Source organism: Cebus imitator, unplaced genomic scaffold, assembly GCF_001604975.1.
Source record: "Cebus imitator isolate Cc_AM_T3 unplaced genomic scaffold, Cebus_imitator-1.0 Scaffold478, whole genome shotgun sequence".
In the NCBI taxonomy this organism is placed as follows: domain Eukaryota; kingdom Metazoa; phylum Chordata; class Mammalia; order Primates; family Cebidae; genus Cebus; species Cebus imitator.
This window is the reverse complement of record NW_016107793.1, coordinates 725364-751191: the sequence shown is the minus strand read 5'-3', so window position 1 is coordinate 751191 and position 25828 is coordinate 725364. Positions and strand designations below refer to the sequence as shown.

The window sequence follows — 25828 nt, the reverse complement described above, 5'->3', positions numbered from 1 at the left end:
AAAAAAAAAAAAAAAAAAAAAAGATGCTTCCCTTTGTATGTGCAAGGGTGGAGGTCATGGGGACATTGGGGCATATGGTTGGTGCACAGAACAGATTTAGAATTGAAGTGATAGGGGAGGCTGGTCATGGTGGTGCATGCCTATAATTCCAGCATTTTGGGAGGCTGAGGTGGAGGATCATTGGAGCCTGGGAGTTTGAGGTTGCAGTAAGCCATGTTTACACTGTGGCACTCTAGCCTGGGTGACAGAGCCAGACCTGGTATCTAAAAAGATTAAAAAAAAAAAAAAAGTGATGGGCCTTGGGCTTTAGCAGGCCCCAGGGGTCCCGGGCCAAGCTGGGTGCACCTGTGTGTATCTGGGGGTCCAGGCCAAGCCAGGTACACCTGTGTGTATCTGTAGGTTTTGCAGCATTCTGCAGGGCACAGTGATGCTCCTAGCCCCGGAGTGCGATGTCTCCTTCATCCCCTCTGCGGACGGGGGTGGCCGGGGAGTAGCAATGGTGACTGCCGTGGCTGCTCGCTTGGCTGCCCACCGGCGCCTGCTGGAAGAGACCCTGGCCCCATTCCGGTTGAACCACGATCAACTGGCAGCAGTTCAGGCACAGATGCGGGAGGCCATGGCCAAGGGGCTCCGAGGGGAGGCCTCCTCCCTCCGCATGCTGCCCACTTACGTCCGGGCCACGCCTGATGGCAGTGGTAAGGACCTGGCCTGAGTAGTGTGGGACAGAAATATGGGCTCCTGGGGGTCACAGTGTGTGCTGGGGCAGGAGCCACAAGGCCTGTCCTAGCACTGAGGGTCTCTGCTCCACAGAGCGAGGGGATTTCCTGGCTCTGGACCTCGGAGGCACAAACTTCCGTGTCCTCCTGGTACGTGTGACCACATGTGTGCAGATCACCAGTCAGATCTACTCCATCCCTGAGAGTGTGGCTCAGGGCTCTGGGCAGCAGGTACCCATAGCCTGAGCCTTGATGTCAGAGGTGGGGAGGGCTGAGCAGTGCCTACCCCTGACCTGTCCTTCCCCACAGCTCTTTGATCACATTGTGGACTGCATTGTGGACTTCCAGCAGAAGCAGGGCCTGAGTGGGCAGAGCCTCCCCCTGGGTTTTACCTTCTCCTTCCCATGTAAGCAGCTTGGCCTGGATCAGGTGAGGGCAGACCAAGAGAAGTGATCGCCAAGGGCACCCTATCCACATACCCTTCATGGAGTGGGCAGGAGGCAGGGGAAAAGGCCGGGTAGGGGGCAGTACTGTTGGGCTGGGCCTGCACACAGCCTCAGTTTCCCCAGACATGGTATGGCCAGAGTTAGGGCCTGAGGCATTTGGGAGAAGGTCTGGCCTAGTTTGGGGCTGATCAGAGGACAGAGTGTCCATTTTAGCTGTAGCACTGGTATATGGCCCTCGGGGTCCTGCGGGAACCAGCGTTTGTTCCTGCCTAGCAGGGCCTTGAGGTTGCTTGGGAGCTTTTTGGCCTCTCTCCTCCTTTGTTTGTTTCCTTCTCAGTGACTGGCTTCGTGTTGGGTGCCTGACTGGGGTGGCAGAATGCCAGGCACAGGCCGAGACATGCATGCCTACTGAGCATGTCCTTACGCAAGGCTGAGGGACTTCTCAATGCACATACCTGAAGCCTCACAAAACAATACCTCCCAGGCCTCTGGTCCAAACCCCCAGGAATGTCCCTCTCAGTATACCCAACTTCTGCTTGAAAGCCTCTTGCCGAAGAGCTCACTGACCCTGAATGCAACTGTTGCATTCTTAGACACCAGTGGTCACTAAAAAGCTTCATCTCACCTACTGCAGCCAGCCTCCATGTGATTTTCACCCCCTACTCCTGCTCTGACCTCTCTCTGATGTGCAACTCTTCTTCTTGGTTTTCCTTTTTGAGATGGAGTCTTGCTCTGTTGCCCAGGCTGGAGTGCAGCAGTGTGATCTTGGCTTACTCACTGCAGCCTCCACCTCCCAGGTTCAAGCAATCCTCCTGCCTCAGCCTCCCAAGTAGCTGGGACTACAGGCACATGCCACCATGCCTGGCTAATTTTTGTATTTTTAGTAGAGATGGGGTTTCGCTGTGTTGGCCAGGCTGATCTCGAAATCCTGACCTCAGGTGATCCGCTCACCTCAGCCTCCCAAAGTGCTGGGATAACAGGTGTGAGCCATTGTGCCCAGCCTGATATGCAACTCTTTCTCTGCTCTCTTACATGGTGGTCCTTTGGATGGTACGGTGGACCACATTTCTGGCTGCTGGGCTCCTCCACTCCAGGCTAAGCCTGCTCAGACCTTTTGATTATTCCTTGTAAGGTGTGAGAAGCAGGTGTGATTCAGTGTGCAAATCCAGAGGGGGCAAGAAACATAGTCTTACTACTTTTCTGTAACTGAATTTAATTTTCTGTGTTAGGTCCACACTCTTTTCAGGGGTGAAAACTTAACCAGTGTGGGGATTGCCTTCCCCAGGGCTCCCCTTGGCTCTGTAGCAGCGTTTGCTGTGCAGAATTTGCAGATGTGTGGGGAACTCAGGGAGATGCCTCAGCCCCTGCTCTCTGGGTGCTTCCCTCTGCCACTTCGTCTCTTGAGTCTTGACACCTTCCTGGGCATTACCTGGGGAAGGAGGGCAGAGGCCTCCTCTGTTCTGATCTCTTCTGAATGGGGATTTAGTCCAGAGGGGAGGGCACAGGACACCTGTCTCAGGAAGCCATCAACAACCTGGGTCTGACTTCCCCCGTCGCCTCCCCTTCCCCATACTAGGAAGAACAGCCCACACAGGGGCTATTACTCACCATCTGGTCTCTCTCAAATGGGTTCTTTCTCTCATTCTATCACATTCTCTGCTTTCTGTTTTTGAGACAATGAGCCTGGAACAATGAAAAAAAAAAAAAAGGGAGAATAGGATATATTATTGGAGGGAAATGTTGGTTACTATCTCTCTTTTTTTTTTTTTTAAGACAGAGTCTCACACTGTCGCCTGGGGTGGAGTGCAGAGGCATGATCTTGGCTCACTGCAACCTCTGCCTCATGGGTTCAAGCGATTCTCTTGCCTCAGCTTCCCAAGTACTGGGATTACAGGCGTGTATGTACCACCACGCCCGGCTAATTTTTGTATTTTTAGTAGAGACAGGGTTTCACCATGTTAGCCAGGCTGGTCTTGAATTCCTGACCTTGTGATTCTCCTGCCTTGGCCTCCCAAAGTGCTGGGATTACAGGCGTGAGCCTCTGCATCTGGCCGTTGGTTACTATTTCTAAAATCTTCTGCCCCAAAGATTTCCAGACCTACCCTCTGTGCTTCTCTGAGCAGCGCAGTAATTTTCTTCCAACAGCTGTAGACGAATTCCTGCTCCCCTGCCCCCTCCCTCGCAGGGCACACACTGAAAAAAGAGCACTCCTTTCCAGGTACAGTCAAGCCTATGCCACTAAGTTCTATGTCCATTTTCTCATAATACAGGCACTCCACCTCCATCCTGCCCAGGGGCCTGGGTTCTGACTTCTCCATTCCTCCTCCACCTGTATTTGGAACACAAGGGTGACTCACCCATTGACAGGGCTCCATCCCTGAAGCCGAGAATTCTTTCCTCTCGAATAACTTGGCGTTCATTCTGAAAGGCGGGGTCTGCTGCCATCTGGGCCTCCAAGCCTTCTCTGTCCTCCCCTGTCTCACACACAGCACTTCCTTTACCAGCTCTGTTCATTCCTAACCCAATTACAAAGGGCCATTCCTTGTGGGCAAATGTCTTAAAATGGCCAGACTCTCTGACCGTCTGGGCATTCTGGAACTAATAATGGAAAATGTAGGTTAGATGGTTATTAATAGGTTTTTCACACCAAAAGCCTCCTGGGGAGTAGGGAGCAAGCAGAGGGCAAGGCCTTCAACCATACAGCAAAGTAGGCAAGGAATTGTGCTTGGGGAGGGTGGAAGTCCTAGGCTTGTGATGGATGCAGGCTTTGGGGAGGCAGAGAGCCTGAAAGGGCCTCCAGCTTCCTACCACTCCCTCTCTGTCCCACCCCAGGGCATCCTCCTGAACTGGACCAAGGGTTTCAACGCATCAGACTGTGAGGGCCAAGATGTCGTGAGTCTGTTGCGGGAAGCCATCACGCGCAGACAGGTAGAAGCCTGTTCTAGGAGTGCTTTGCGGGGTGTGGCAGGCCTGGAGGGAGCAAAGAGTCTCCTACTTTGAGGGGGGAGCCCTCTGCAGTAGAGACCTCTTGGTCCAGTTCTGGTTGCTGTGACAACCGTGTTGCCCAGCAACTAGCAGCATCCTTTTGTGTGCAGGCAGTGGAGCTGAATGTGGTTGCTATTGTCAATGACACGGTGGGGACCATGATGTCCTGTGGCTATGAGGACCCCCGTTGCGAGATAGGCCTCATTGTCGGTGAGGAGGGCCCTGCCCTTTCATGCCCCTACTGCTTGGCAATTTGCTGCCTTCTGTTGATTCCTCTGGTTAGATGTTTCCTTGGTGTTGGGGATATGGGATTGCTCCTGTCTGACCCAATGGGGCTCTGGAACAATCTCTTGGGCTGGCAGTCTGGAGCTTGGGTGTTTAGTCCAGTTCAGTGACTGACTCATGGCCATTTAAGCTCTTTGGACCTCAGTTTGCCCATCTAATAAATGAATCTGAGCTTTGGAGTTGTACAGATTTGGGGGAAATACTAGCTTTGTGTGTTTCCACCTGTATGACCTTGGGCAAGTCATCAGAGCCTTAGTTTCCGCATCTCTAAGATAGAGATAAGAATAGCAATGCCTGTCTCAAGGCATCATGGAGACGAAATGGGAGGGGACAAAGTTTAGCATGGTCCCTGGCTCATGGTGCACACCTGGTATTTGGAGCTGGGTGGGAGCAGGGTACCAATGAGCAATGAGGGTCCTTCAGACGGTCCAAGATTCTGTCCTTATTAAGCACCTACTCTGTAGCCACAAACACATTAAACAAGAGGAAATCTCTGCCTTCTCAGGACTGACCACTCAGTAAGGGTTAAGCCCAGAACAACACGTGGCAGTCAGAGAGTGACTTGATTTTACATGTGGGCAGCAGCAAGGCCAAGATCAGAAAGGAATGGGTCCCAGGATGAGTGGGATTTGAAAAGAAAGCCCCGAAAGAAAGGATTTGGTTCTGTGGGGGAGGAGGGATCCCATAGCTCCTTGGGCACTGGTCTCTCAACACGAGCCATGTGGCGGCCTCTCCTGGTGGGGAGCTTTTTGAACTCCAGGACCTGGCACTGTTAGGCACTTGGGAGAGGTGTGCCCAGGTTGCTGTGTGCATTCACAGCTGGACAGAGGAACTTTAGGTGTGGCCAGTAAGGAGCCCACCTGCCTGGAGCTGAAGCTGTGTCGGGAGAAGGAGACGCCCTTATCCAGGGTGTGCCCTCTGCCTGAATGCCTTTTCCTTTCTGTGCTTCTTGGCTTCAGCCACTTCCTCTCTGTAGCTTTCCTGACCCTGTTAGCAGAGACTCGTCCCATGGTCTGGGCTCCCATGATGCTCTCCTTGGTGCTTCCACGGGGGGACAGAGGCTCCATCAGAGCTGGCTGTTCATTGCCTGATCTCTGGCCAGACGGTGGGGCTCCTCATCTTTGATTTTTCTCTGTGTCCCCCGCTCCTGGCCTAGCACTTCTTAGTTGGATTAAGGGACTGGCCCGGGAGCTTCGACCTCTCATCTGAAGAGGGGTAAGGGAAGGGGGCATCACATGTCTCCCAGGGGAATAACAAGACAGCTGGGCAATGTAAGAGCACTTGGGGGTGGTATGGTGGCTGCACTGATGGTGACGTTGGTGGGAAAGGAAGTGAAGGTCCCCAGAGCTTGGAGCTAGCAGGGTCTGCATGAGGGATGTTGGGAAGGAAGGAGGACCAAGTCTAGGGACAGGCTGTGGGCATGAGGAGTTGGAGAGGTAGAGAATGAGCCCGGATTTTCCATCTCAGTATGGGAAGTGCTCAGAGGGTCCTTGTCTGCATCCACAAATGGCTTCCGTGTTGTCTGGCCTCTCTGCAGGAACTGGCACCAATGCCTGCTACATGGAGGAGCTCCGGAATGTGGCGGGCGTGCCTGGGGACTCAGGTCACATGTGCATCAACATGGAGTGGGGTGCCTTTGGTGATGATGGCTCTCTGGACACGCTTAGCACCTGCTTTGACGCAAGTGTGGACCAGGCGTCCATCAACCCTGGCAAGCAGAGGTGTGGGCCTGGCCCAGACGGTGGTGGCTGGCTGTGACCAGTGCTGGGGTCAGTGACCAGTGAGGCCTTCTACCGTGTGTGCACACATATGTTCACACAGGTTTGAAAAGATGATCAGCGGCATGTACCTGGGGGAGATCGTCCGCCACATCCTTTTACATTTAACCAGCCTTGGCGTTCTTTTCCGGGGCCAGCAGACTCAGCGCCTTCAGACCAGGGACATCTTCAAGACCAAGTTCCTCTCTGAGATTGAAAGGTGCCTGAGGCCTACGTTGCCTCCCCTACTCCAGGGAGTCTTTCTGTCCACTGTTGGGGACTGCTGGCCTGGGTGGTGTCGAGGTCTGCTCTGGAGGATGAAGTGGGGAGTCATGACCTGCCTCTCTCCTCTCTTCCTTCCTGGCCCCCAGTGACAGCCTGGCCCTGCGGCAGGTCCGAGCCATCCTAGAGGACCTGGGGCTGCCCCTGACCTCAGACGACACCCTGATGGTGCTAGAGGTCTGCCAGGCCGTGTCCCAGCGGGCTGCCCAGCTCTGTGGGGCAGGTGTAGCTGCCGTGGCGGAGAAAATCCGGGAGAACCGGGGCCTGGAAGAGCTGGCGGTGTCCGTGGGGGTGGATGGAACACTCTACAAGCTGCACCCGCAGTGAGTCTGGGTGCGAGGGCTGGGGAAGGAGGTGTGGCCAGGCGGGGCTGGCGGCCTGGGCTCACCTCAGCCCTCCTCTCACAGCTTCTCCAGCCTGGTGGCGGCCACGGTGCGTGAGCTGGCCCCTCACTGTGCAGTCACGTTCCTGCAGTCAGAGGATGGGTCTGGCAAAGGTGCGGCTTTGGTCACTGCCGTTGCCTGCCGCCTAGCACAGTCGACTCGTGTCTGAGGAAGTCTCCAGGCTGAGGAAAGGTCTCAGCCCCAGCCTTGCTGGACCCAGGCTGGAATCCACCTGTCTCCCAGCCAGGCCCAGCCACCCAGACTCCCGGGACATCCCACGTGTGACCCCTCTGTGGCCATTTGGCCTTGCTCCCTGGCTTTCCCCGAGAGAAGTAGCACTCAGGTTAGCAATATATATATATAATTTATTTACATTCACGTCCGATAAAATCCCTACGCGCCCCGGCGGCCGGGCAAGGCTGTGTACATAAGGCCAAGTGTAAGTGCGTGAATGCACTTAAGACAAAGTCAGGACACGAGCTTCGCACGACAGGCCCCGGGTGGGGCACCAGCCAGCCCTAGGGATGGGCACGCCACGCCACACACACTCGCCATTGTACAGCCCGGGACTCCCATTGCATATTCACAGGCCCCGCCGGGCAGGGCACCTCGAGGCTGGGGGAGGGGCAGGGGCAGGGAGGAGCCATGGGGTGTCCCTGGATGGGTGGAGAGGGCAGCACGTGAGAGGCAAATGTGCACCGCCACCAGGCGTGAGATGTGAGCAGCCTCAGGTGTACAGCATGAGATGTGTGTGGTGGGGGGGGTGTGTCTGCATGACCCAGGAGGGGGATGCGTGTGAGATGAGCACACGAGGCATGCGTGGCACGTGCTCGTGTGGTGGTCGTGTGCCTGAATCCAGGGGCTATCCCCTGTCCCGCTGTGGCCCTCGGTCCTGGAGGCTTGGAGCCGGGCCCCTCAGACGTGCCCCTGCCCAGCAGGCACAGAAATGTTTGCATAAGGTCTGGCTCAGGCAGGAGCTCTGGGGCCCTGGCTCAGGCCCAGTGTGTGCGTGCATGGCTGTGTGTATGCGGGGCCCCTGGAGAGGGACGGGAGGAGAGGTAGCATCACACGCACATACACACACACAGATGGGCTAGGCCCGGCCCAGGCTCTAGGCACTGCCCACCCTGGGCGCGGAGGCCGAATGTGAGCAGGTGGCAGTGCCAGCCTGGCCAGGCAGGCCATGGAGAGGTGGGAGTTCAGGCAGGGTCTGAAGGACCAGTGTTAAGGGACAACTTTGGCCGGGAGGGGGCCTGTCCAAGCAGCTCTCCCTGGTGTGGGGAAGGGCCCCTGTCCGGCTTCTGCCTGTCCCCGGTGGGTGCCAAAGCTGGTGAGAGTGTAGGCGTTGGGCCTGGCTGGCCTCAGCACTCGGCCTCCGACACTGTGAAGAGGCCAGCGTCTGGCTGGCCCAGTCCAGCCACTGCTGCAGCCAGCTGGCTGAGGTTGCCGTTGGGGAAGTGCCGTGCCTCCCACAGGTTGAGGATCATGGCTGTGGGGCTGGGCTTGGAGGCAAAGAAGCTGAGATGGCTGCGGAGAGGAGGGGGACCGTCAGCAGCCTGGCCTGGCCCCAGCTGATACCTCCTGCCCCCCAGGCCCACCCCAGGGCAGGGCCTCCCCCAAGTCAAACACACTGACTGCCCCGGCCACTAGTAGATATGGCACAGGCCCCACAGGGCCTCCTGTCCACCCCAGCCCCAACCTGGGCAGCACTGTCAGTGGCCTGCGCAGGCCCTCTCTGCCCCCCTCCCGCCCACCTGTCCAGGTGGAGTTTCTGGGCCAGAGTCCGCCAGTCGGCACCCCGGCTACAGGGTGGGTCCAGGCTGGAAATGATCTTCTGCCGAATGAGGAAGGGGATCTTGAAGGCACTGGGGCCCACCAGGGCTGGGACCCCCCCTTCACTCTCCACAGCCAGCAGCTCAGCAAACCTTGTATCCTGGAGGTGGGAGGGACAGAGGCACCTGTTAGAACTTTCCCCAAGTCTGGGGCCACTGCCACCTCCTGCTGTGGAGCTCCCAAGTCCCCCAGAGCATAGGGGCAGCATGAGCACTGGCACTTCCTGGGCACCTCTCATGTGCCAAGGCTCTGCTTACTGGGGCTCAGAGGTATGGTGACCTGCCCAAAGCCACATAGTCAGTGAACAGAAGAGCCCTCTGTGGCCCCCTCCCTCTCCGCCCTTCTCCCCTCCACGTCACTCTCCTCAGCCTCTGCTGACACTCACACACAGCTCTCCTCCCAGCCTGCGTCCTTGCTGCCCAGCTCCCACTGCCAGAAATGCTCTTCCCCTTAATGCTGCAGCCAAACTGGCTCATTCTTTAGGGCCCAGGACAAAGCACCTCTTTAGGGAAGACCTCCAGGGTTTCCCCTCCTGCTGCTCCCATGTCCCCTTCACTCCCCTCCCCAAGTCCCATTTGCACCTGTGCCTCCCTCCCTCTGAGACTGGGAGGAAGCTGCCAAGGGGTTTCTAGGAGGAGTGGGGCTTGGGGACAGGTGGGAGGGAGAGTGAGGGGCAGGGTAGGCAGGGCGGGAGTGTTCTGGGGCTAGTGGGGAGTTGCTAGTGGGAGCACATCAAGGCAGTGCTGCAGCCCCTCCCGTCCACCTTGGTGATGTTGAAGTTGATGTTGAAGCTCTGCCCATCGCCCTCCACCTGCCACACCCACAGCTTGCAGGCCAGGTCGCTAGTGCTGGGGCTGACACGCTCCAGGGTGAAGGTGCAGTGTAGGTACTGCTGCGTGCCGTTCCAGATGTGATAAAAGGGGATCTCCTGATGGGGGTGCAGAGGAGGTGTCAGGTGAGCCCAAACTCCAGTCCCCTTGTGCTCTGGCCATGGCCCTGGCCCTCACCTGGTAGCTGACAAGAAGCTTGCTCTTCCACAGGGAGCTGGGCACATCGTGGATGGACAGGCGCAGGTTGTGGTAACTGTCCTTGAAGTGCAGGACCCGAGGCTCCTGGATCAGCTGTCCCCCCAGCTGCTTCTCCAGCTGCACCACCTCCTGCAGTGCCCCAGGTGGTCAGCTCAGGCCCCTCCCCACTGCCCCCAGGCAGTCAGGCCGCAGGGCCAGGCGCAGCTAGGCCTCCCAGGGGCAGGGGTGAGGGGCGGGCAATACCTTGAGTGCATCATGGGTGTCATGCAGGCAGTACACCCGGATGTTGTACTCGAGGGAGGTGCAGGCCACTGGCGCAAACAGAAGCAGCTTGAGGCGCTTGGCGGCAGCCACACTGAGGGCCTCTCCCACCAGGGCAAAGCGGCCCAGCTGCTCAGTGAAGATGTAGCAAGCGCTGGCCTCCAGCTGGCAGTAGTAGAGGTGGGAGGGTGCCTCCTCACCCAGGTGCAGCACATCCTGAGGGCAGGGGTCAGCGGGTCAGTTCTGTCCAGCCTCAGAGCCCTGGGGCCAACCGTGGCTACAAGAAGTGGCCGGAGACTGGGCAGAGGTGGGGGCGTGGCTCAGGGCCACCCAGCGGCAGAGGGCCAGGCTGAGCATGCAGTTAGCCCACGTTCTCTTCTGGAGCATGGGTAGATTACCCACTCACCTCCCAGCTGCCCTCGCACGACTGCTTTTTGAGGCGCAGGCTCCAGCTGTCGGGGCTGGGCTCCCCACAGTGGTCCATAGCCAGGATGACCGGCCGGGTGAGCAGGACGCCGGGGGGTCCACAGCTAACGATGGGACTCAGCAGGGTCTGACAGCCGGCTAGGGGCAACCTCAAGTGGGGAAATACAGGTGGGGAGGGAAAGGTGTCAGTGACCCACACCAGGCCAAGGGCAGGGCAGAGCATCTCAGGGGCCAGGGGCTTGGGCTGCAGAGCCAGATGGGGCTTAGGCACAGCTCTTCTCCCCCACAACCCCTCTTTAGGCCAGGCACAACAGTGGGTGGGCAGGGTCCTTTCCGGGGACCGAAGGCAGCAGGCAGGTCCCTCCCACCCCCAGCCACAGGGCCCTCGGCCACACCTCACGTCTTCCGGCTTGTGCAGCGTGAGGTAGATCTCATAGATCTTCCCTCGGGGTATGGCGTCTGGGGGGATGAGGAGGCTTATTCCTGGAACGGCAGGAAGAGGGCCAGGGCTCACCCACTGCCAAAGTACCCAACACCCCACCACATAGCCCCTCCAGGAGCCTCCCTGTGAGGACTGACTGGTGCCAGCCTGGCCTGGGGACAGAGGGGCCTCGAGACTGCCATGCTGACCAGCCACCCCCACAGGCATGAAACTGAGTCAGCGGCACCCCATGAGCAACTGAGGGAACCCGGGTGGGGAAAGCATGGCTCACTAGCTCAGGCACAGAAAACTCGGGGACAGAAGGTATGTTGTACCCACCTCCCTTGTCAGCTGAAAGGCACTGGGTGGGACCAGGATATTCCTTGCTTAAAACCTTCCCTGCCTCCGGGGTAAAGTCCAGCTCCCTGGCCTGGCATTTAAGGCCCTTTCCCTCTGGCCCCCAGTGCGTCTCTAGCCCAGGCAGTGCTAAATACTCGGTGGTTCTGGAACCACTGCCTGAGCCTCCACTGCCCTCCTGTCCTCCTCTAGCTCCCCCTTTCCACTGCCCCTGCTACTCTCTGCCACGCCATGGTCCCGGCAGGTGGGGTGGGTCTTGAACAACCTATCTTCTGGGCTGCATGCCCTCCCAGCTGACTTGCCTCTGCTTCAGCATCTTGGAGGAGCAGTATCAGCGTGTGCCGAGAGGCGAGGGGTTCAATGGGAGGCGGTGGGGCAGGGTCTCGCAAAGGTAGGGGCCAGAGAGTCACTCCAGAGGTGGTGAGCAGGGACTACCTCAGGCAGGGAGCCCTTACATCAGGAGGGGCTCCCGGCTCAGGACAGGGGGAGGGAGAGGAACTCCACGACTTTACCCCACCAAGTCCAAAAGCAAATGCACACTTCCCCATGGGCAGCTCAGAGTGGGACTGGGCTGGATATCAGTGTTTCACGGGAGATTGCAGATTCACAGCCACTGCTCCCTTCACTGCCCCCAACTGCCCCTCGGTACTGGCTGTGGTGTTGGTGACAATCCCAGACGTCTTCGCAGGAATACTCTCCATGGGGAAGGTACACACACTTGCATACTCATTCATCAAATCCTAACGCTGGGTACTCAGGACGGTGAAGGAAAACGACAGACCCCTCTCTCATGAAGCTCTCAGCCCAGCAGGGAGAAGGACAAGTCAACCACAGCACCGGATGCGGGAGAAGCAGCAGCCCGCCCACCCTGCCTGGGGAGCAAAGGGCAAGGGGCGCGGGGCTGCACTGTTTGCCTGCGTCTCTGTAAGAGCTGACAGATGCCGTCTCACCTTGTCATCCTAACAGCCCCACGAGGGGTTCATTATCATCTGTGTGGACGTGAGGCACAGACAGCAAGAGCTGTCAGGCCAGGACCCAAAAGAGAAGTCGCAGCTGAGCTGGTGGGAGGGGCAGGGAGTGAGTGCATGCAAAGGGCAGCACCGTGTGTCCAGGAGGCTGAAAGTCCATGGAGGCTGCCGTGTGTGGAAGGACGTGTGTGAGGGAAGAGGCAGAAGCAGCTGGCCTGCAGGGGACAGGACTTCTCAGCCATGTCATGGGGGCTTTACAGGGGGCAGAGGGGAGCCTAGACGAGGTTCGAGCACAAGAGGGTCATGATCAACTCTGGTTTCATTTAGTGAAGGTTTAGAGTGAGGAAGCAGGTAAGGGGTTTGGTGGCCTGTGTCAGGAGAGGCAGCAAGGGAGGACGAGAGCAGGAGGAGGCAGGAGCTGTTGAGGAGGGACTGAAGCTGGCGGGGGCGGGGGAGGAAGATCAGGGGTCAAGGTGACCCCAAGTTTCTGGCTTGAGCAACTAGAAGATCTGTGAACTGGGGAAAGCCAGGAGCGGAGAGGCTCTGGGGGAGGGTGGGAGACGGGTTCTGTTTCAGGCACCAGGAGTCTGAGGTGCTGTGAGACATCCAGATGGAGCTGCCCAGGAGGCAGCTGGGTGTACAGTTCTGTCGCCCGGGAGAACTGCGGGCTGGGGATGGAGGAGTGGGAGTTATCTGCACAGACGCGGCGATTAAAGCCATGGAGTGGGCGAGGCCGCTCAGGGAGAAGGGCGCCGGGAGGTAGCTCAGGCACACCTACATTTAGAGAACAGGCAGCTGGAGCGGGACAAGCAGACCAGGAGCACATGGGGCCATCTAAGCTGAGGGACTTGAGAGTTTCAGGTGGGAGTGGCCAGCCATGCCAGAGGCTGCAGCCACTTCCTGCAAGGCAGCCATGGAAAGGGTTCGTCAGGGAAGTTTCTGTTTGGGGGTGCGGGAAAGCCAGGATAGAGTGGGGACTCCAAGATGCCCTCTGCCCAGGACTGTGCTGATCTGTTTCCCCTTGGTTGTCTCCCTGCTCAGCTGCAAGTTCCTTGGGGCCGGGGCTTGCCCCACCTTTGGGCCCCAGGCCCCCATGGAGACCGGCTCAAGTAGGCTGGCTGGCTGTAAGTGCATGGACAGTTCTCTTGTGGCCACAGGCAACAGGAGGAAGACAGCTCTGGCCTTGGCCTCGGTGCCAGCCAAGACTGGGTTCTCCCCAAAACTCCACCCGCTTTTGTTGCTGATCTGTCGCAGGACCCTGAAGGGCACAGGAGGAACATCTAGCTGTCCTGTCCTCCTCCAGGAGGGAAGTGGAGCTCTTGGGGCACCCTGGGGTGCTTCCTACCTGTATTAGGGATCATCAGCCGGCCCCCAAGGAAGTTGAAGGTCCCATAGGTCATGTTGCTGGTGCCTCGGGGTAGGGAGCGGAAGTAGGACTGGGTGGAGAGGCGGGAGACAAACTCCTCGGCCTCAGAGGTGGGAGAGCTGTGGTGCAGTGTGTGGCGGCCACCACCCAGGGGGCTGAGCAGGTGCCCATTGGTGAGCTGGAACTTGGGGCTGGGACCATCCTGCCGGGAACACAGACTGCCCTGGTAGGTGGTGGTGGTGGTGCTGAGGTCCGGCTGGATGGTGAGCAGATGGGGGTTGTCTGCAGGATAAAGACAGACTCAGGCAGTGGTCCTGAGGGCATCCCTGTCACAGGAGCCCTTGGCATGGGGGCGGGGACAGGAGTGCTGGGGGCAGGGGACTTCTCACCTGCTTTGCTGGGCTTGATGCTGACGGGCTGGAAGCCTGAGGTGAGAATGGACGAGTCAGCCACGTCCGAGTCCAGCCCCTCCTTCTTCCGGCAATACACGAGGATGAGGACGAGCAGCAGCAGGAGGAGGCAGACGGCCACGGCGATGAGGCCCACATAGAGGGCCACATCCTCAGGGCCAGAAGCAGCTGCGGGAGACAGCGCGGCCTTGGTGGGGGCAGGGGTGTAGGAGGCTGGGGAGGAGAGGTCAGCAGTCTGCACCCCAGGAGGATGAGGTCTTCACCCCGAGGCATCTGCACTAGCTAGGCAGAGGATGCCTGAGACAGGGAGCACGGAGTCTCTGCGTGTGCATCCCAGCTCTGTATTTGCCATTACTGGGCTATGTGACTCTGAGCAAATCACATCCCTCAGGGGCTTGAGATCCCAGCTGAATCTGCTGCCCAGAGGATGGAGGAGGGGAAGAGCTACTTTCCCGGGGCAGGTGATCTGGTGCCTCGTGGCTAGGCTGAACCTGCTGCCTGCTCTTCTGGGACAAGGGTCGTTTGGGCTGGGGGTGAACTCCTAGGATCCCCAGAGCAGGGGGCCTGCCTCCTGCATGGTTCCAGGTCAGTGCCTAGACCAGGAGCAGGGCTTGGGGGCCCTTCTCTCTGTCTGCCTCCCCACAGCCTGGGGCAGGTCTGGAGAGGGGGTGATTGACTGCTTGGAGGAAGCTATATTGATTTTAGAAGGGTTTTGCATAAATGGAAGAAATGTCCATCAGAAAGGAATTGACACAGATAATTAGTTTTTTAATTGAAAGAATGGGGGAGGGTACGTTCTAGAGGAAAAAAATCCAACAGAGATCCTTAATTGTTAGTTATGGCCTTGTAATTAACAGCCCTCACAAGCCCAGCGTCCCCACAGGACCTGTGTGTGCACTTGGGGGACGAGGCAGATGTGAAGCTGTGGTGTTTGGGTAAGTGTGGGCGGATGGGTGTGCATGAGTCAAGGTTCAAATCTGTGCATGTCTCAGGAGGCATGCGAGGTGTGGGACGTGCCTGGGCCCGTGTGCAGGTATACTAGGGATGAGGGGCATCCCAGAGGGTCCTGAGCCTGGAGAGGCTGCAGCCTTTGGCAGAATAGCTCCCTCATTCCCGACCTCCCCAGAAACAAACAGAAGAGAACCCCAGGGCAGAGGGGACTCACTGTGTACGCAGAGGTCGCTGGTACAGTTGCGGCTGTCCAGGTCAGCGCCCTGGCACTCCTCGCCTCCGTTGCGGGGCGCTGGGTCAGAGCACTCACGGCTCCGCCAGTGGGTGCAGTCCAGCCCACAGGCCGACCACTTGCTCCACGGGCTCCAGCTGCCGTCCACTAGACGAGAGACAGACAGGCAGAGAGGAGATGGTGTGGTCAGCCTGGGAGCCCGCCCAGGCAGTCTGCCAGTGTGGCCCTTCTGGGCATCCAGACCAGGCAGGGCAAGGCAGCCTGGATATGGGTGCAAAGCCAGGGCCAGGCCCATGACGCACGCCCCCTAGTGTCCAGCTGGCCTTGATGACGCATGCTAATGACAGGGAGGCACAGATGATGCCAGGGGCTGCTTGGCTCTCTCCGCACCAGGGAGGCTGTCCTGGTCCTGGGGCAGCGAGGGCTCTCGTCCTACCTGAGCCTTCTGAACCCAGGCACAGGTGGACTCTGCAGCCCCAGGCTGAGCCCTACCCTGTCCTCAAACTGTACCTCACACCCTGTGACTTACATCCTATGTTGAGCCCTGAGCCTGGGCACCGATCAGCCCTGACTGCAACCAGACACTGCACCCCGATCCCCGCCTCAGACTGAGCCCGGCCCTGCATGGCGGGCAGGTGGGATGGAGCCATGGGGGGCAGGCTGGTGGGCGCGATGGAGCCGGGGCACGGAGATGGCGTGGTGAGGAACGATGCGGGAGGCAGCGGCCGCTGGTACCTGGGCACAGGGTGGCGCAGGCTGTTTTCTGGACATTCTGTCCCTCACAGAAAGCGCCCCCGTTGAGAGGCGCCGGGTTGGTGCAGCTCCGGCTCCGTTTCTGCCAGCCGCGCCCACAGCTGGCACTGCAGACGGACCACTCGGTCCACGTCGACCACCCACCGTTCACTGGCCAGACAGAGAAGGACTGGGGTCAGGGAGCGGGGGCGTCCTCAGATACACTGGCCCAGGGGACAGGGTGTGAGGGCAGAGGGGCTGTGAGCTGGACATGGGTGGTCTGTGGCTGAGCTGAGAGAGAAGGCCTGGGGGAGCCCATGTGCGTGCTGCTGGTCCCTGGGCCCTGCAGCCCTCGCTTCAGTTTTCCCTTCTCCCAGTGGGCACTCGCGGCAGCAAGGCTGAACCCTGGCTCCTGCAGCCCAGACCCCAGCCTCTCCCGGGGCGACTCCCGAGCCCTCCCTCTGCCTGCTCCTGGGGGTGCCCAGACTGCGTGGCTTCTGATTCCCATCCTGGAGACTCAGGAGCAGGGACGGCCTGCCACCTTTCCTAGATTCCCATCCTGTCCCTCATCTCCTTCTGCACAATGCCCGCTGCCCACAGAGGACCCCCAACCGGTCCCACTCCTTTGCCCAGACATGCCCCTGGGCTCCCTAGCAGCCACAGCGAGCCCTTTGCTTAGCCTTCCTGGTCAGGCTGCGATCTGGTCTGCCTGGCCTTGGCCTCCTGGCTTCTCTTCACCCCACCAGCCATACATCACTGCCCAGGGGCACCTCTGTGCCTCTCCCTGTGACCAGGGAGCCCGGTGGCCCACCATAGACGATGACAGCAGCGGAGGCGCTTCGGCGACGTGCCACGATGTTCTTGGCCACGCAGGTGTAGTTGGCCGTGTCAGCAAGGCGGGCCTGTCGCACAACGAGGCTGTGCTCCCGCGTGATGTATACATTGGGGTCCAAGGATGGGTCCACCAGGTCCTCATTCCGGAGCCACTCCACCTGGGGGAGGGAGCCCTGCCATGTACTTCCAGCCTATGCTGGCCCTGCCCAGAGTGGCCCCTGCCAGAGTGACCGGGCAGGACCCACGGTCTAGAAGTGGGCACTAGAAGACCCCTCACCTCGGCTGGAGGGATACCCTCCGGTGGGCGGCAGGGCAGCACAATGCCCTGCTCCAGGGACACCTCCTTGGCCAGCGGCTCCTGCTCGAAGTTCTTGCGCAAATCTGGAAGAGGAATTGAGAATGTCCTCCTGCCCGAGGGCCTCACACAGGCTCAGCCTGGCTGGCTGTGTCCCTTGTCCTGTAGGGGCCATGGTGCATCGCAGAGGAAGTGCCAGGTGCCCGGGGAACATGGGGTGACTGGGCCGTGTCCACAGGCACTTTCTCCACCCATCCAGGGAGGGCTGTGAGGTTTTCTGACAGGACCCCTCTTCCAGAAAGCCTACTGTCCCCTCTCCTGGTGACACCCTCCAGCCATGCACCCTCCCCCAGGGCCCAGCCCTAGACTCACAGGCTATGCGGATGTAGGCCTTCTGACTCTTGGTGGTGCCCGAGGAGCTCCACGCCACGCACTGGCACCAGTATTCCTCCAGACCAAACACCTTCTCCACCTGCTGCCTTGAGACATTAATTCGGACCTCCATGGTGGGCAGCCCTGGGGGCGGGAGGGCAGGTAGTCAGCGCCCCAGGGCCACCCCAAGCCTCCACATGTGGGTCCCTGCACCACCCTCAGCCACTCTCACTGCCCGGCAAGGGAGTGGACTTTGAAGGCAACTCCCAGCCTGGAGGAAACTCCAGGGGGCCTGAGGGCCGCTTGATTTCTATCTCCTAAAGGCCAGGAGCAAGCTGGGTAGGCCTCCCATTCTTGTACTTCATTACCTGAGGCCTGACTCCCTGGAGTCACTTACAGAAATGTCCCCAAAGGGGAGCTTTGGGCCAGAGGGTCTGGCCTCCAAAGACTCTAGGCAGAAGGGCTGGGGCAGACAGGCTGAGCTCTGTGCCTCTGTGTGTAAGAGGTGAGGAAGGATCTGGCCCCCTCCCTCAGGGGCTAGCAGATAGATCCTGACATGTGATACTGTAATAACAGTCATTAACAATATAATTGCAGTGATGATATAGTTTGATGCTGGAGCCTGGGACTTAGGGTTTCCCCACATGCCGGGATGGGGATGTTGTCTCCATCCACTCCCTTGGACAGAGGTACAGAGGGAAGTGACTTGGCGTGGGGACCCGGGGCGCATCTGAAGGGTGAGCTGGGGTGCCTATTCGCTAGGGAGAAACTTTGGAAGAGGGTGAGAGGGCAGCCAGCAGAGGGGAGCTGGGGGTCCAGAAACGGCTCTGCCTAACTAGGGTGCGCTGGGGGGACTCCTCTCTAGGCTGGACTCAGCCCCCCTGCCCCGCCCGCCTTCTGCCATACCTGGACCTAAGGCAGGCGGGAGCCTCTGACAACTCAGGATCGGGGGCAGCAACCCTCCTCCTGCCCTGTCTGCAGCCAAAAGCAGTGTCCCCAGCAGTGAGAAAAAACAGTTTCTTTCCAATTTCTCCTCCTCCTGACCCCAATTTCCCTCGGGTCATTGGCTTATCAGAAAGGGAGAGAGAGGCCGGCAGCCAATGTGTTTCCATTGTTAACAGCGAAATTCAATTAGGGCTGCATTGCGGGAAGAGGGGCCGCCCAGCTGAGCCGGCGGCTGGGAGGCTGTTTCCCTCTTAATTTCTCTAACATGTCTTTCTCTGACCGCTTCCCAGACCCCTTCTCATAAGGCTCTGGGTTCTCACACTGGGTGTCCAGATTTTTCTATCACTTGTTCCTGTACCCGCCAGCTCGCACAGGAGATGGCCAGGCTGTCACCTCTGGTTCGATCACCGTAGCTGAGCCGCCTCCCTCTGTTCTGGGCACCGCCTGCCCCGCTCTCTAAGACACTCTCAGGGGGTGGGGTGGCAGGCTGAGAACCAGGGTGTGGCTCACAGGGTCGTCCTATAGGAGAGGGGCCTTGGGCAGCAGCTGTCTGTCAAGATGACTTAGGGCATCTGATAAGGAGATTTAGGGATGGGTCCTCCACCCCCTTCCTCCTCTCTGCCTCAGGGGTTAGGGGTGGGAGACCTCCAGAACATTCTGAACTGGGTACTTTTTCTCCCCAGGGTGGACAGGTCTGTTAATGTTTCCTCCAACCCCTGTGGTACTGCAGGGAGGCCGGCCCTCCTGCAGAAGCCTCGCAGTGCCCAGGTGGCTCAGCTGGGGAGAACAGTACTACACCGAAGCCCTGCCTTGTCTCCACTGTCTTCCCCCACCTTCTATCCTGCCACCTCCTCTCCTCCCTCTTGCTTGCAAGAGTGAGGTCCAAGTTGTCCTCGGTGTGCCAGCTCCAGGCAGTGCCTTGGTGAGGGGTGCCCTTCAGCCTCACAAGCTCCCGAAGGGCAGTGCCTGAGGCAGGGGCTGCAGACCCTGCCCTACCCATCTTTGACCTGTGCCTGTGCGCTCCCCTCCTGCGTCTCACCAGACAGCCTGGTTCCTGGGAGCAGTGTCTGGGTACAGCTGTGTCTGCACCTGCCTGGCAAGTGTGAGCAGGTGCCAGCCTCGGGGAGAGACCCCGGGCCAGTGGGCCTGGGCGGGGGTGTATGTGAACCTGGGCTGCCCAGGGTTTCTGGCTGGGGCTCTGAGGCCAAGCTGGCACGTCAGTTCTCATCTTCTCAGTAATCTGCTTCTAAGCAATCTAATAACCAATCAGTTTGCTTAACACAAAATAAATTATACTCCCAGGCTGGACTCCTATGCTTGGTTTTGCAAATTACAGGATTTTCTAATGTCAGCACTTCAGGCCTTGGTCCCTGCTCCCTGGCCTTCTGAATGAGGAATAAGGGCAAATGAGAGGGAAGTTCGTGCTCTCCTGGGTATCCTCCTGGCCACCCCCAGTCCCATACACGAATGACTGGGCTGCAGATCTGGGTGGACCTCCGACCCCTGCCATACCTGTCTGACCACAGAATGTTTCTGGTTTGGGGTCTTTGGTCTGTGTTGCCGTGTGGCACCACCATTGTGGTATCTGTCTGTGGGTAAGGCAAGTCTTTCTCTTCAGCTCAAAGCACTCGAGGGCTTTGGGCTGAGAAATCGATGAGATAAATGAACATTCAGACATTCCGGCCATGGGGGGGCCTAAGGTTGGACACTCAGGGCAGAAGAGGACCCTGGCGGTTATGGGTAGAACATGTCCAGCTCTGCTTCTCTGCCCGGCAGGAACAGAACAGGGCCACAGGAGCCTGCTGGGGAGTGTGGGCTGGGGGCTCCTGGTGTGGGTGCTGGCCCGGGCCTATGACTGCTCATTCAGGCAAAGGCCTAGGTTCCTGCCAAACCAAGGACCCGAGCCCTCATGATGGCAGGGGTGTTTCAGACAGAGGGATGTGCTGGGGAGTGCAGAAGGGGGTGCTGGGAGCAGCATCGGGCACTGGACTGGAGCCCCCAGGCTGCATCAGAATAGCTCTCTGGCTGTGCCTCCCCTGGGGGACCTGCCACAGCAGTGGGAGAACTTATGCTGAAAGGGACGCTGGGCCCCACGTGGGGTGGGGAGAAGGAAAGGCCCCATGCTGGGTCCTGACTGGGCATGTGAGATCTCATGGCTTCCCCCAACCAATCTGCAAGGGGAGGGGGGCGGGCTCTCCTCATCCCCATTTTACAGATGAGGAAACTGAGCCCAGGGAGGGGAGGGACTTGCCTGTGGTTCTCCTGCAGACCCTCCCACCAAGACAAGGTGGGCCCTACTGCTGGGCAGGGAGGCCTCTGGCACCTCCGCTGGGCTGGGAGAGGCTCTGATCCTGGGAGAATCTCTGGTCCTGGGAGGTGCTGGTGTCCAGAGTTCTGTTGGGCTACACTGGCCAGCAACCCTCTCCATCTCCCTTCTGAGGGTAGAAGGCAGAGCTGGATCATCTGCCCTGACAGTGGAGCTCCTAGTCCCTAGCCCGAGGCCTGGCACACAGCAGACGCTCAGCGAACACTTGAGGACCGAAGGTGAAAAGCTGAAGTCAGGCCAGGGCACCGAGGTGACACTTAGGGGAAGGGGCAGCCCCCCACCGACCCTCACAGGGAGGGCGGGGTGTGACTGCTGCAGACACAAAGGCCTGGCTGGAGCCAGCGGGGCTGTGGACGAGTGAGAGCCAAGGCCTCAGCTGAAACTGTAAAATGACAAGCTGGTTCTGGGGCTAAATGGAGCTGCCTAAATTCAGGGCTCTTCAGCTCACATCAGATCATTGCCAGAGCTTCTAAACTGTTCTCCCTGGTGGGGCCTCACCCTCCTCCAGTCTCCCTGTGCCCAGCACGGACTTCCTACAGTGCAGGTCCCACCACAGCCACCCTGGTGTCTCAGCCTCCAGGGGCCCCTTAGCGCAGTCTCCTGACCACCCCTGCCTGCCCCAGGTCTTGCACTCGCCCCATACCTGAGCTACCCAAGGCTGTTCTGTGCCTCCGCACCTTCCGTTCCATGGGCCTGGGAGATGCTCTTTCCAGGTGGTTTTGAGACCTGAGCTTGGATGTTCCTCCTCCTGTGGGAATCCTTCCTGGGCCACCTCTCTAAGCCCAAGGTCCCTGGCCTGGCTTTGGCATCAGTGTGAGTCCTGGGTGACACCTGCCTGTCCCAGCTGCACTGTGGCTTGAGCCTCATGGTAGTGGCTTGTGTGTCCCACTCAGGCTGTACCCCAGCAGGGTGTGTGTGCTGTGTGTCTCAGGATGGCTGAGGCCTTGGTGGGAGGGGGCTCAGGACTACCCACCAGGTGTCATTATGCATGGGGTGTTCCACAAAGCACCGAGGGAGAGGAAACTGAAACAGGGCTCTAATGAGGAGGAGGAGGAGGAAGAGGAAAGGTAGGAGAGTGGGGGAGGGGAGAAGAAGTGGAGAGGGAGGAGGGAGAGAGGGGCAGGAGGAGGGGGGAAGAAGGAGGGGGGAGGAAAAGGGGGAGGGAGAAGGAGGGGGAGGGGGAGGAGAAGCTGTTGTCAGCTCCTGCCTCTCTCTCTGCTGGGCCTATCTAGGGGAATGGTGGAACCGAGACAAGGGCTGTCTGCCCATGTCCCCAGTGCCCACTTAAGGCCAGGGCTGGGGGTGGGGAATGTGGTGTCTCATGGAAGAGGTACTTCCTGGGTCTGCTTGCTGCCCTTAGAACCCCTCTTCCTGCACCCCCAGCTGAGTCAGGCTGGCTCCCTCTGCTCAGTGTCTCTGGGCCTGCCCCTCCCATCAGCCCCCACCCTGGCCCCTGAGTCACATATACCTCTGGCCATGTCACTCTGCAGCTTGAGATCCCAGAGGACAGCAGCATCACTTTGGTCCCCTGCACACCCTCACCCTCACTGCCAACCCCACTGGCACACCGGCATCTGCCTCCAGGTTTCCCTGTGCTGTGTTCCCTGCCTGGGGTGCTCTAACCTCTCTCCTCTCCCTAACCAGTTCTCCTGCCTCTGTCGGTTTACACATCGCCTCCCCTGAGGGGCTTCTCCTCCTGAGAGGTCACCCACTGTCTGCCTCTCTGTAGGGGCTTGGGCTCCGAGGGTGGGGGGCTGTGTCCCCAGCATGGGAGGAGGTGCTCATGGAAGGTGTGAGTGAATGCATGAATGATCGAATGAACGGATGCACAAAGAAAACAATCACTGAACGTGAGGTCTAGGAGCTCCTTGATCATCAGGGACCTACTCTTTCACCCTATGTCTCCCCAGACTGCTGAGGGGCGTGGCCTCTGGGGAAGGCCTCCCAGGTCCCAGGTGGGGAATCCTGGGGCAGCTGCAGGCCCCTCTGGGCTGGCCAAGACTACCTTCCCCCTAGATTGGCCCTGCCCGGTGCCCGGCCTCTCACCGCTGCTCCCATCCGTGCTGCGCTCGATCACGTGGTCCACCTGGCGCACCCACTCCCCGTTGCACTTGAAGAAGATCTGCGTGGCGGGCACAGCTTTGCACACCAGTAGCACCGGCTTGTTCTTGACGATGTACACATCCTCGGGCTCCACCAGGAAGTGGGGAAGCAGGTCCGGGTTGGCACCAGGCACCGGGTTGGCCATGGTGGCACTCTGCTGGGCACCTGCGGCGAGGCAGAGAGGGAAGGTGAGATGGGCCCTGCCACGGGGCAGGCTGGGCAGGGCAGAGGCAGTTGCTCATCAAACGACACCGCTGTAGGTTGTGGGGGATGGGAGGAGAGTGAGTCCAGGTTCTGCCACGTCCCAGCTGGGCAATCTCAGGCCACTGAACGTACCCTACCCGGGCCTCCATGTTCTCCTCTGTAAAACGGGGGAAGGGCAGCTCACGCCCTTCTGAAGACCACGGTGAGGTAAAATGAGACCCAGGCAGAGTCCCAGCACTGAGGAGGCCTGGAAGTCGCTGAGGCTGGTTACTGCCTTCCTAGAAGTCCAGGGATCTGGCCAGGCAGGCCTCTGCCCGGGAGGTTCAGGGCAAGGCTGGCTGAAACAGGAAGGTCCCTGGCCAGGCAGGTGGGAGGGGGGAGCCCTGGCTGGTGGTCACCTCTGGGGCCTTGCTTCCTGGCTGGTCCCATCCCTGACCTGTGCTCAGAAATTACGTGCGGGGTGGGCACGGGCAGGGTGAGAGCTGGGAGTCTGTCTGGGAATCTGAGGTACCTGGGCCGCCTCCTGCTCCTTCAAGGAGACCTGAATATGGGTTTCCTTCTAATTTTAACTGAAAACCACAACTATCCCACAAGTCATTTGTTGCTAATTACACAGGTAATTGGCTCTGAGGCATTGGCAGAGGTAAAACCCCCAGAGTAGTCTCACCCTTGCCCAACCAGCAGGCCCCCTGAGAGGGTGGGGCGGGGGTCACCCTCAGCTCCCACACCCCCAGCTGCCCTTCCAACAGGCCCTCAGCCAGCCTGGCTCCCTGGGGCTGTGGTGATCCCCCATCAATGCGCGCTCACAATAGCAGTCCCTGGGCATAAAGAGGGAACCCCTGGGTTTCCAGACCAGCTATGCTGCCCCTCTAAGTGGTCACCCTGGGGAGCCAGTGGCTTTGCCACCTGTGAAATGGAGATGGCATCTGCCTGTGGGGAGTCTGCAGGCCCCTCACATGGTTGGCTCTGGGCTCCTCTACCCTCCCCACGGGTGGTCCAAAACCCGCCCAAGCCTTAAGACTTTACCTGCTGAGGGACACATACACCTGGCCCCTTTTACTCCTGCTGGCACAGGGAGCATCCCCCGACGGTGGGAGTCTGCCCTCCACCAGGACCCCAGTTTCACGGGGTGGAGGTGTGTGCACTGGCTCCTGCAGGTGCCCTGGAGGGGGGCTCGGGCCGAGGGGCTGAGGGACCTCTGTGACTTCAGGCAGGTCCGCCCTGCCCTGAACCTGTTTCATCAAAATGGGGCACGGCGCCCAGTTCTTAAGGTTGTTGTGCGGATAAAATGAAACAGGGCGAGGCACTCAGCACAGGGCTTGGGGAACACTGGCTGCTGTCGGTGCCCCGAGGTTCTGCTTGTTCCACACCCCCTTGGCTCGGCCATCCTCACAGCAATCTCATCGGGGGTGAGAGCCAACAGGAAACTGAGGCACGGAGCTGGCAGGTGCCTTGCCTTAGGGATGACAGAGGGAGGCTGGCTGAGCTGAGGGACAAAACAGCTGTGTCTATGTGAGCTCAGGACAAATGGGTGCAGAGGGCATTTGGGACACAGTCGGGCAGTTTGCTGCGGGGTCCCCGGTCCTCCCTGGCACCTCCCTCTCCTCTCACCCTCTGGCCTCCCTGCTCACTGCCAGCCTCCGGCCTCTCCCCAGCTTGGCTTTCTCCCTCATGTGCCCTCCCACCGGTGCCTGGCCCTGCATGTTCCCACAGCTCCACTGCGGACGCCAAGCCCTCATTCATAAGCAGAGTCACACTTGACAGTTCACACTTGGCGAAAATTAAGATCACCTAGACCCACCGCACCCTAAACCACCTCTGCTGGGGTCTGTTGCAGGCTCGGGAAGTGGGGGAGTGCAACAAGCAGTTTGGGGGGTGGGATCTAGACATCTTATAGATGGGGAACCCGAGGCCCGAGGGGGGTCCCTCACCCCGGAGCCTCCAGCTCGGACACTGGGCTCATCAAGTGTCCAGTCACCCGTGGGCTTGCCATGGTCATACGGTAGCCACCGGCCAGCCCTGACCAGGGTAGGGTCAGGGAGAGCAGGGCTGAGTCGGGGTCCCACATGGGCCTCCCACGGTCTGGAGAATGAATGGAAGGAGGTGGTCTTGGGAGGATGGGGAGTGTGAGCCGTGGGGCGGGTGCTGCTGGCCCGAGGGCTGCTCTAGACATGCACGCAGGCAAACCACGGCATTTGGGAGGACCCCAGGCTGTGCAAAGGGCAGGCCATGCTTGATGCCAGAGCAAGGCCTTGCAGGTGTTGGGGGGTGGGCAGGTGTTACCAAGACCCCCCAGTGGCAGGCTCCAGGCCCACCTGTGCCATGTCCCTTAACAGGCTGACAGTGCAATGGCCTGTGCCTGCCTCTTGGTGGCGGAGCTGGGTGGGCAGGGGTCCCTGGCTGGGTGTGTTGGGGCAGGGAGGGGGTGCACAGCCCTCCAGCTTCCCTATCGATCAGCACGCCAAGCACTGCTCGCGTCAGCCGCCCTGTGAACCCGGCACAATCCCTCATGTCTGCGTTTAACTGCTAATGAAAAATAAATGTACTGTGACCAATAAGGGGCATAGCTCACTTCTCCAGGGCCTCTGCCACGCCACGCTGGCCGCGGGGGCACTTATCTGGTGGATCCAAGGGGCACCCTCCAGGCTGCAGCTCTGCCCTCTAGCAAGGACACTCTAAGGCCATGGGTGGGGTAAATTCAGGTGCTACAGGAAGCTGTCTGGGCAGTCAGGGTTGGCTTTCCCTCCCTCTGGCCCCCGAGCCCACTGTGTGACCTCTATCTTGGCCATCAGTATCTGAGCTCTGTCAGTCCCCCCTTGGTGTCCCAATCACCTGAACAAAGGCACAGCTGAGCCTCTGGCCTCCCCCACTGTACATCCCGGGCTACTAGCATGAGCTTTCTTTCCATTT

The 25828-nt window shown here is 59.4% G+C and overlaps 2 protein-coding genes across 5 annotated transcripts in view; one reads left to right on the top strand and one right to left on the bottom strand.

Moving 5' to 3' along the window:
- HK3 (hexokinase 3) overlaps nt 1–7228 on the top strand; it is a 20781-nt gene extending 13553 nt beyond the window's left edge. The window contains exons 12-20 of one of the 3 annotated variants that reach the window (XM_017512821.2): nt 400–695; nt 811–866; nt 1026–1145; nt 3995–4090; nt 4258–4357; nt 5970–6153; nt 6254–6409; nt 6561–6794; nt 6879–7228. In XM_017512821.2, the coding sequence (XP_017368310.1) occupies nt 400–695; nt 811–866; nt 1026–1145; nt 3995–4090; nt 4258–4357; nt 5970–6153; nt 6254–6409; nt 6561–6794; nt 6879–7023 (1387 nt within the window). In that variant the 3' untranslated portion in view covers nt 7024–7228. Of the gene's footprint in view, nt 1–399; nt 696–810; nt 948–1025; nt 1146–3994; nt 4091–4257; nt 4358–5969; nt 6154–6253; nt 6410–6560; nt 6795–6878 lie in introns of all 3 variants that reach the window. The other 2 variants (XM_017512820.2, XM_017512822.2) reach the window with 2 other exon arrangements.
- The window catches only part of UNC5A (unc-5 netrin receptor A), a 63847-nt gene continuing 45217 nt past the window's right edge, over nt 7199–25828 (bottom strand). The window contains exons 2-16 of one of the 2 annotated variants that reach the window (XM_017512823.2): nt 22658–22879; nt 17341–17484; nt 16951–17054; nt 16651–16831; nt 15843–16010; nt 15090–15254; nt 13904–14092; nt 13494–13796; nt 10798–10885; nt 10383–10551; nt 9959–10192; nt 9695–9844; nt 9451–9615; nt 8609–8787; nt 7199–8381 (exon numbers count right to left, since the gene is read on the bottom strand). In XM_017512823.2, the coding sequence (XP_017368312.1) occupies nt 8216–8381; nt 8609–8787; nt 9451–9615; nt 9695–9844; nt 9959–10192; nt 10383–10551; nt 10798–10885; nt 13494–13796; nt 13904–14092; nt 15090–15254; nt 15843–16010; nt 16651–16831; nt 16951–17054; nt 17341–17484; nt 22658–22879 (2627 nt within the window). In that variant the 3' untranslated portion in view covers nt 7199–8215. The remainder of the gene's footprint in view (nt 8382–8608; nt 8788–9450; nt 9616–9694; nt 9845–9958; nt 10193–10382; nt 10552–10797; nt 10886–13493; nt 13797–13903; nt 14093–15089; nt 15255–15842; nt 16011–16650; nt 16832–16950; nt 17055–17340; nt 17485–22657; nt 22880–25828) is intronic. The other variant, XM_017512824.2, reaches the window with a different exon arrangement.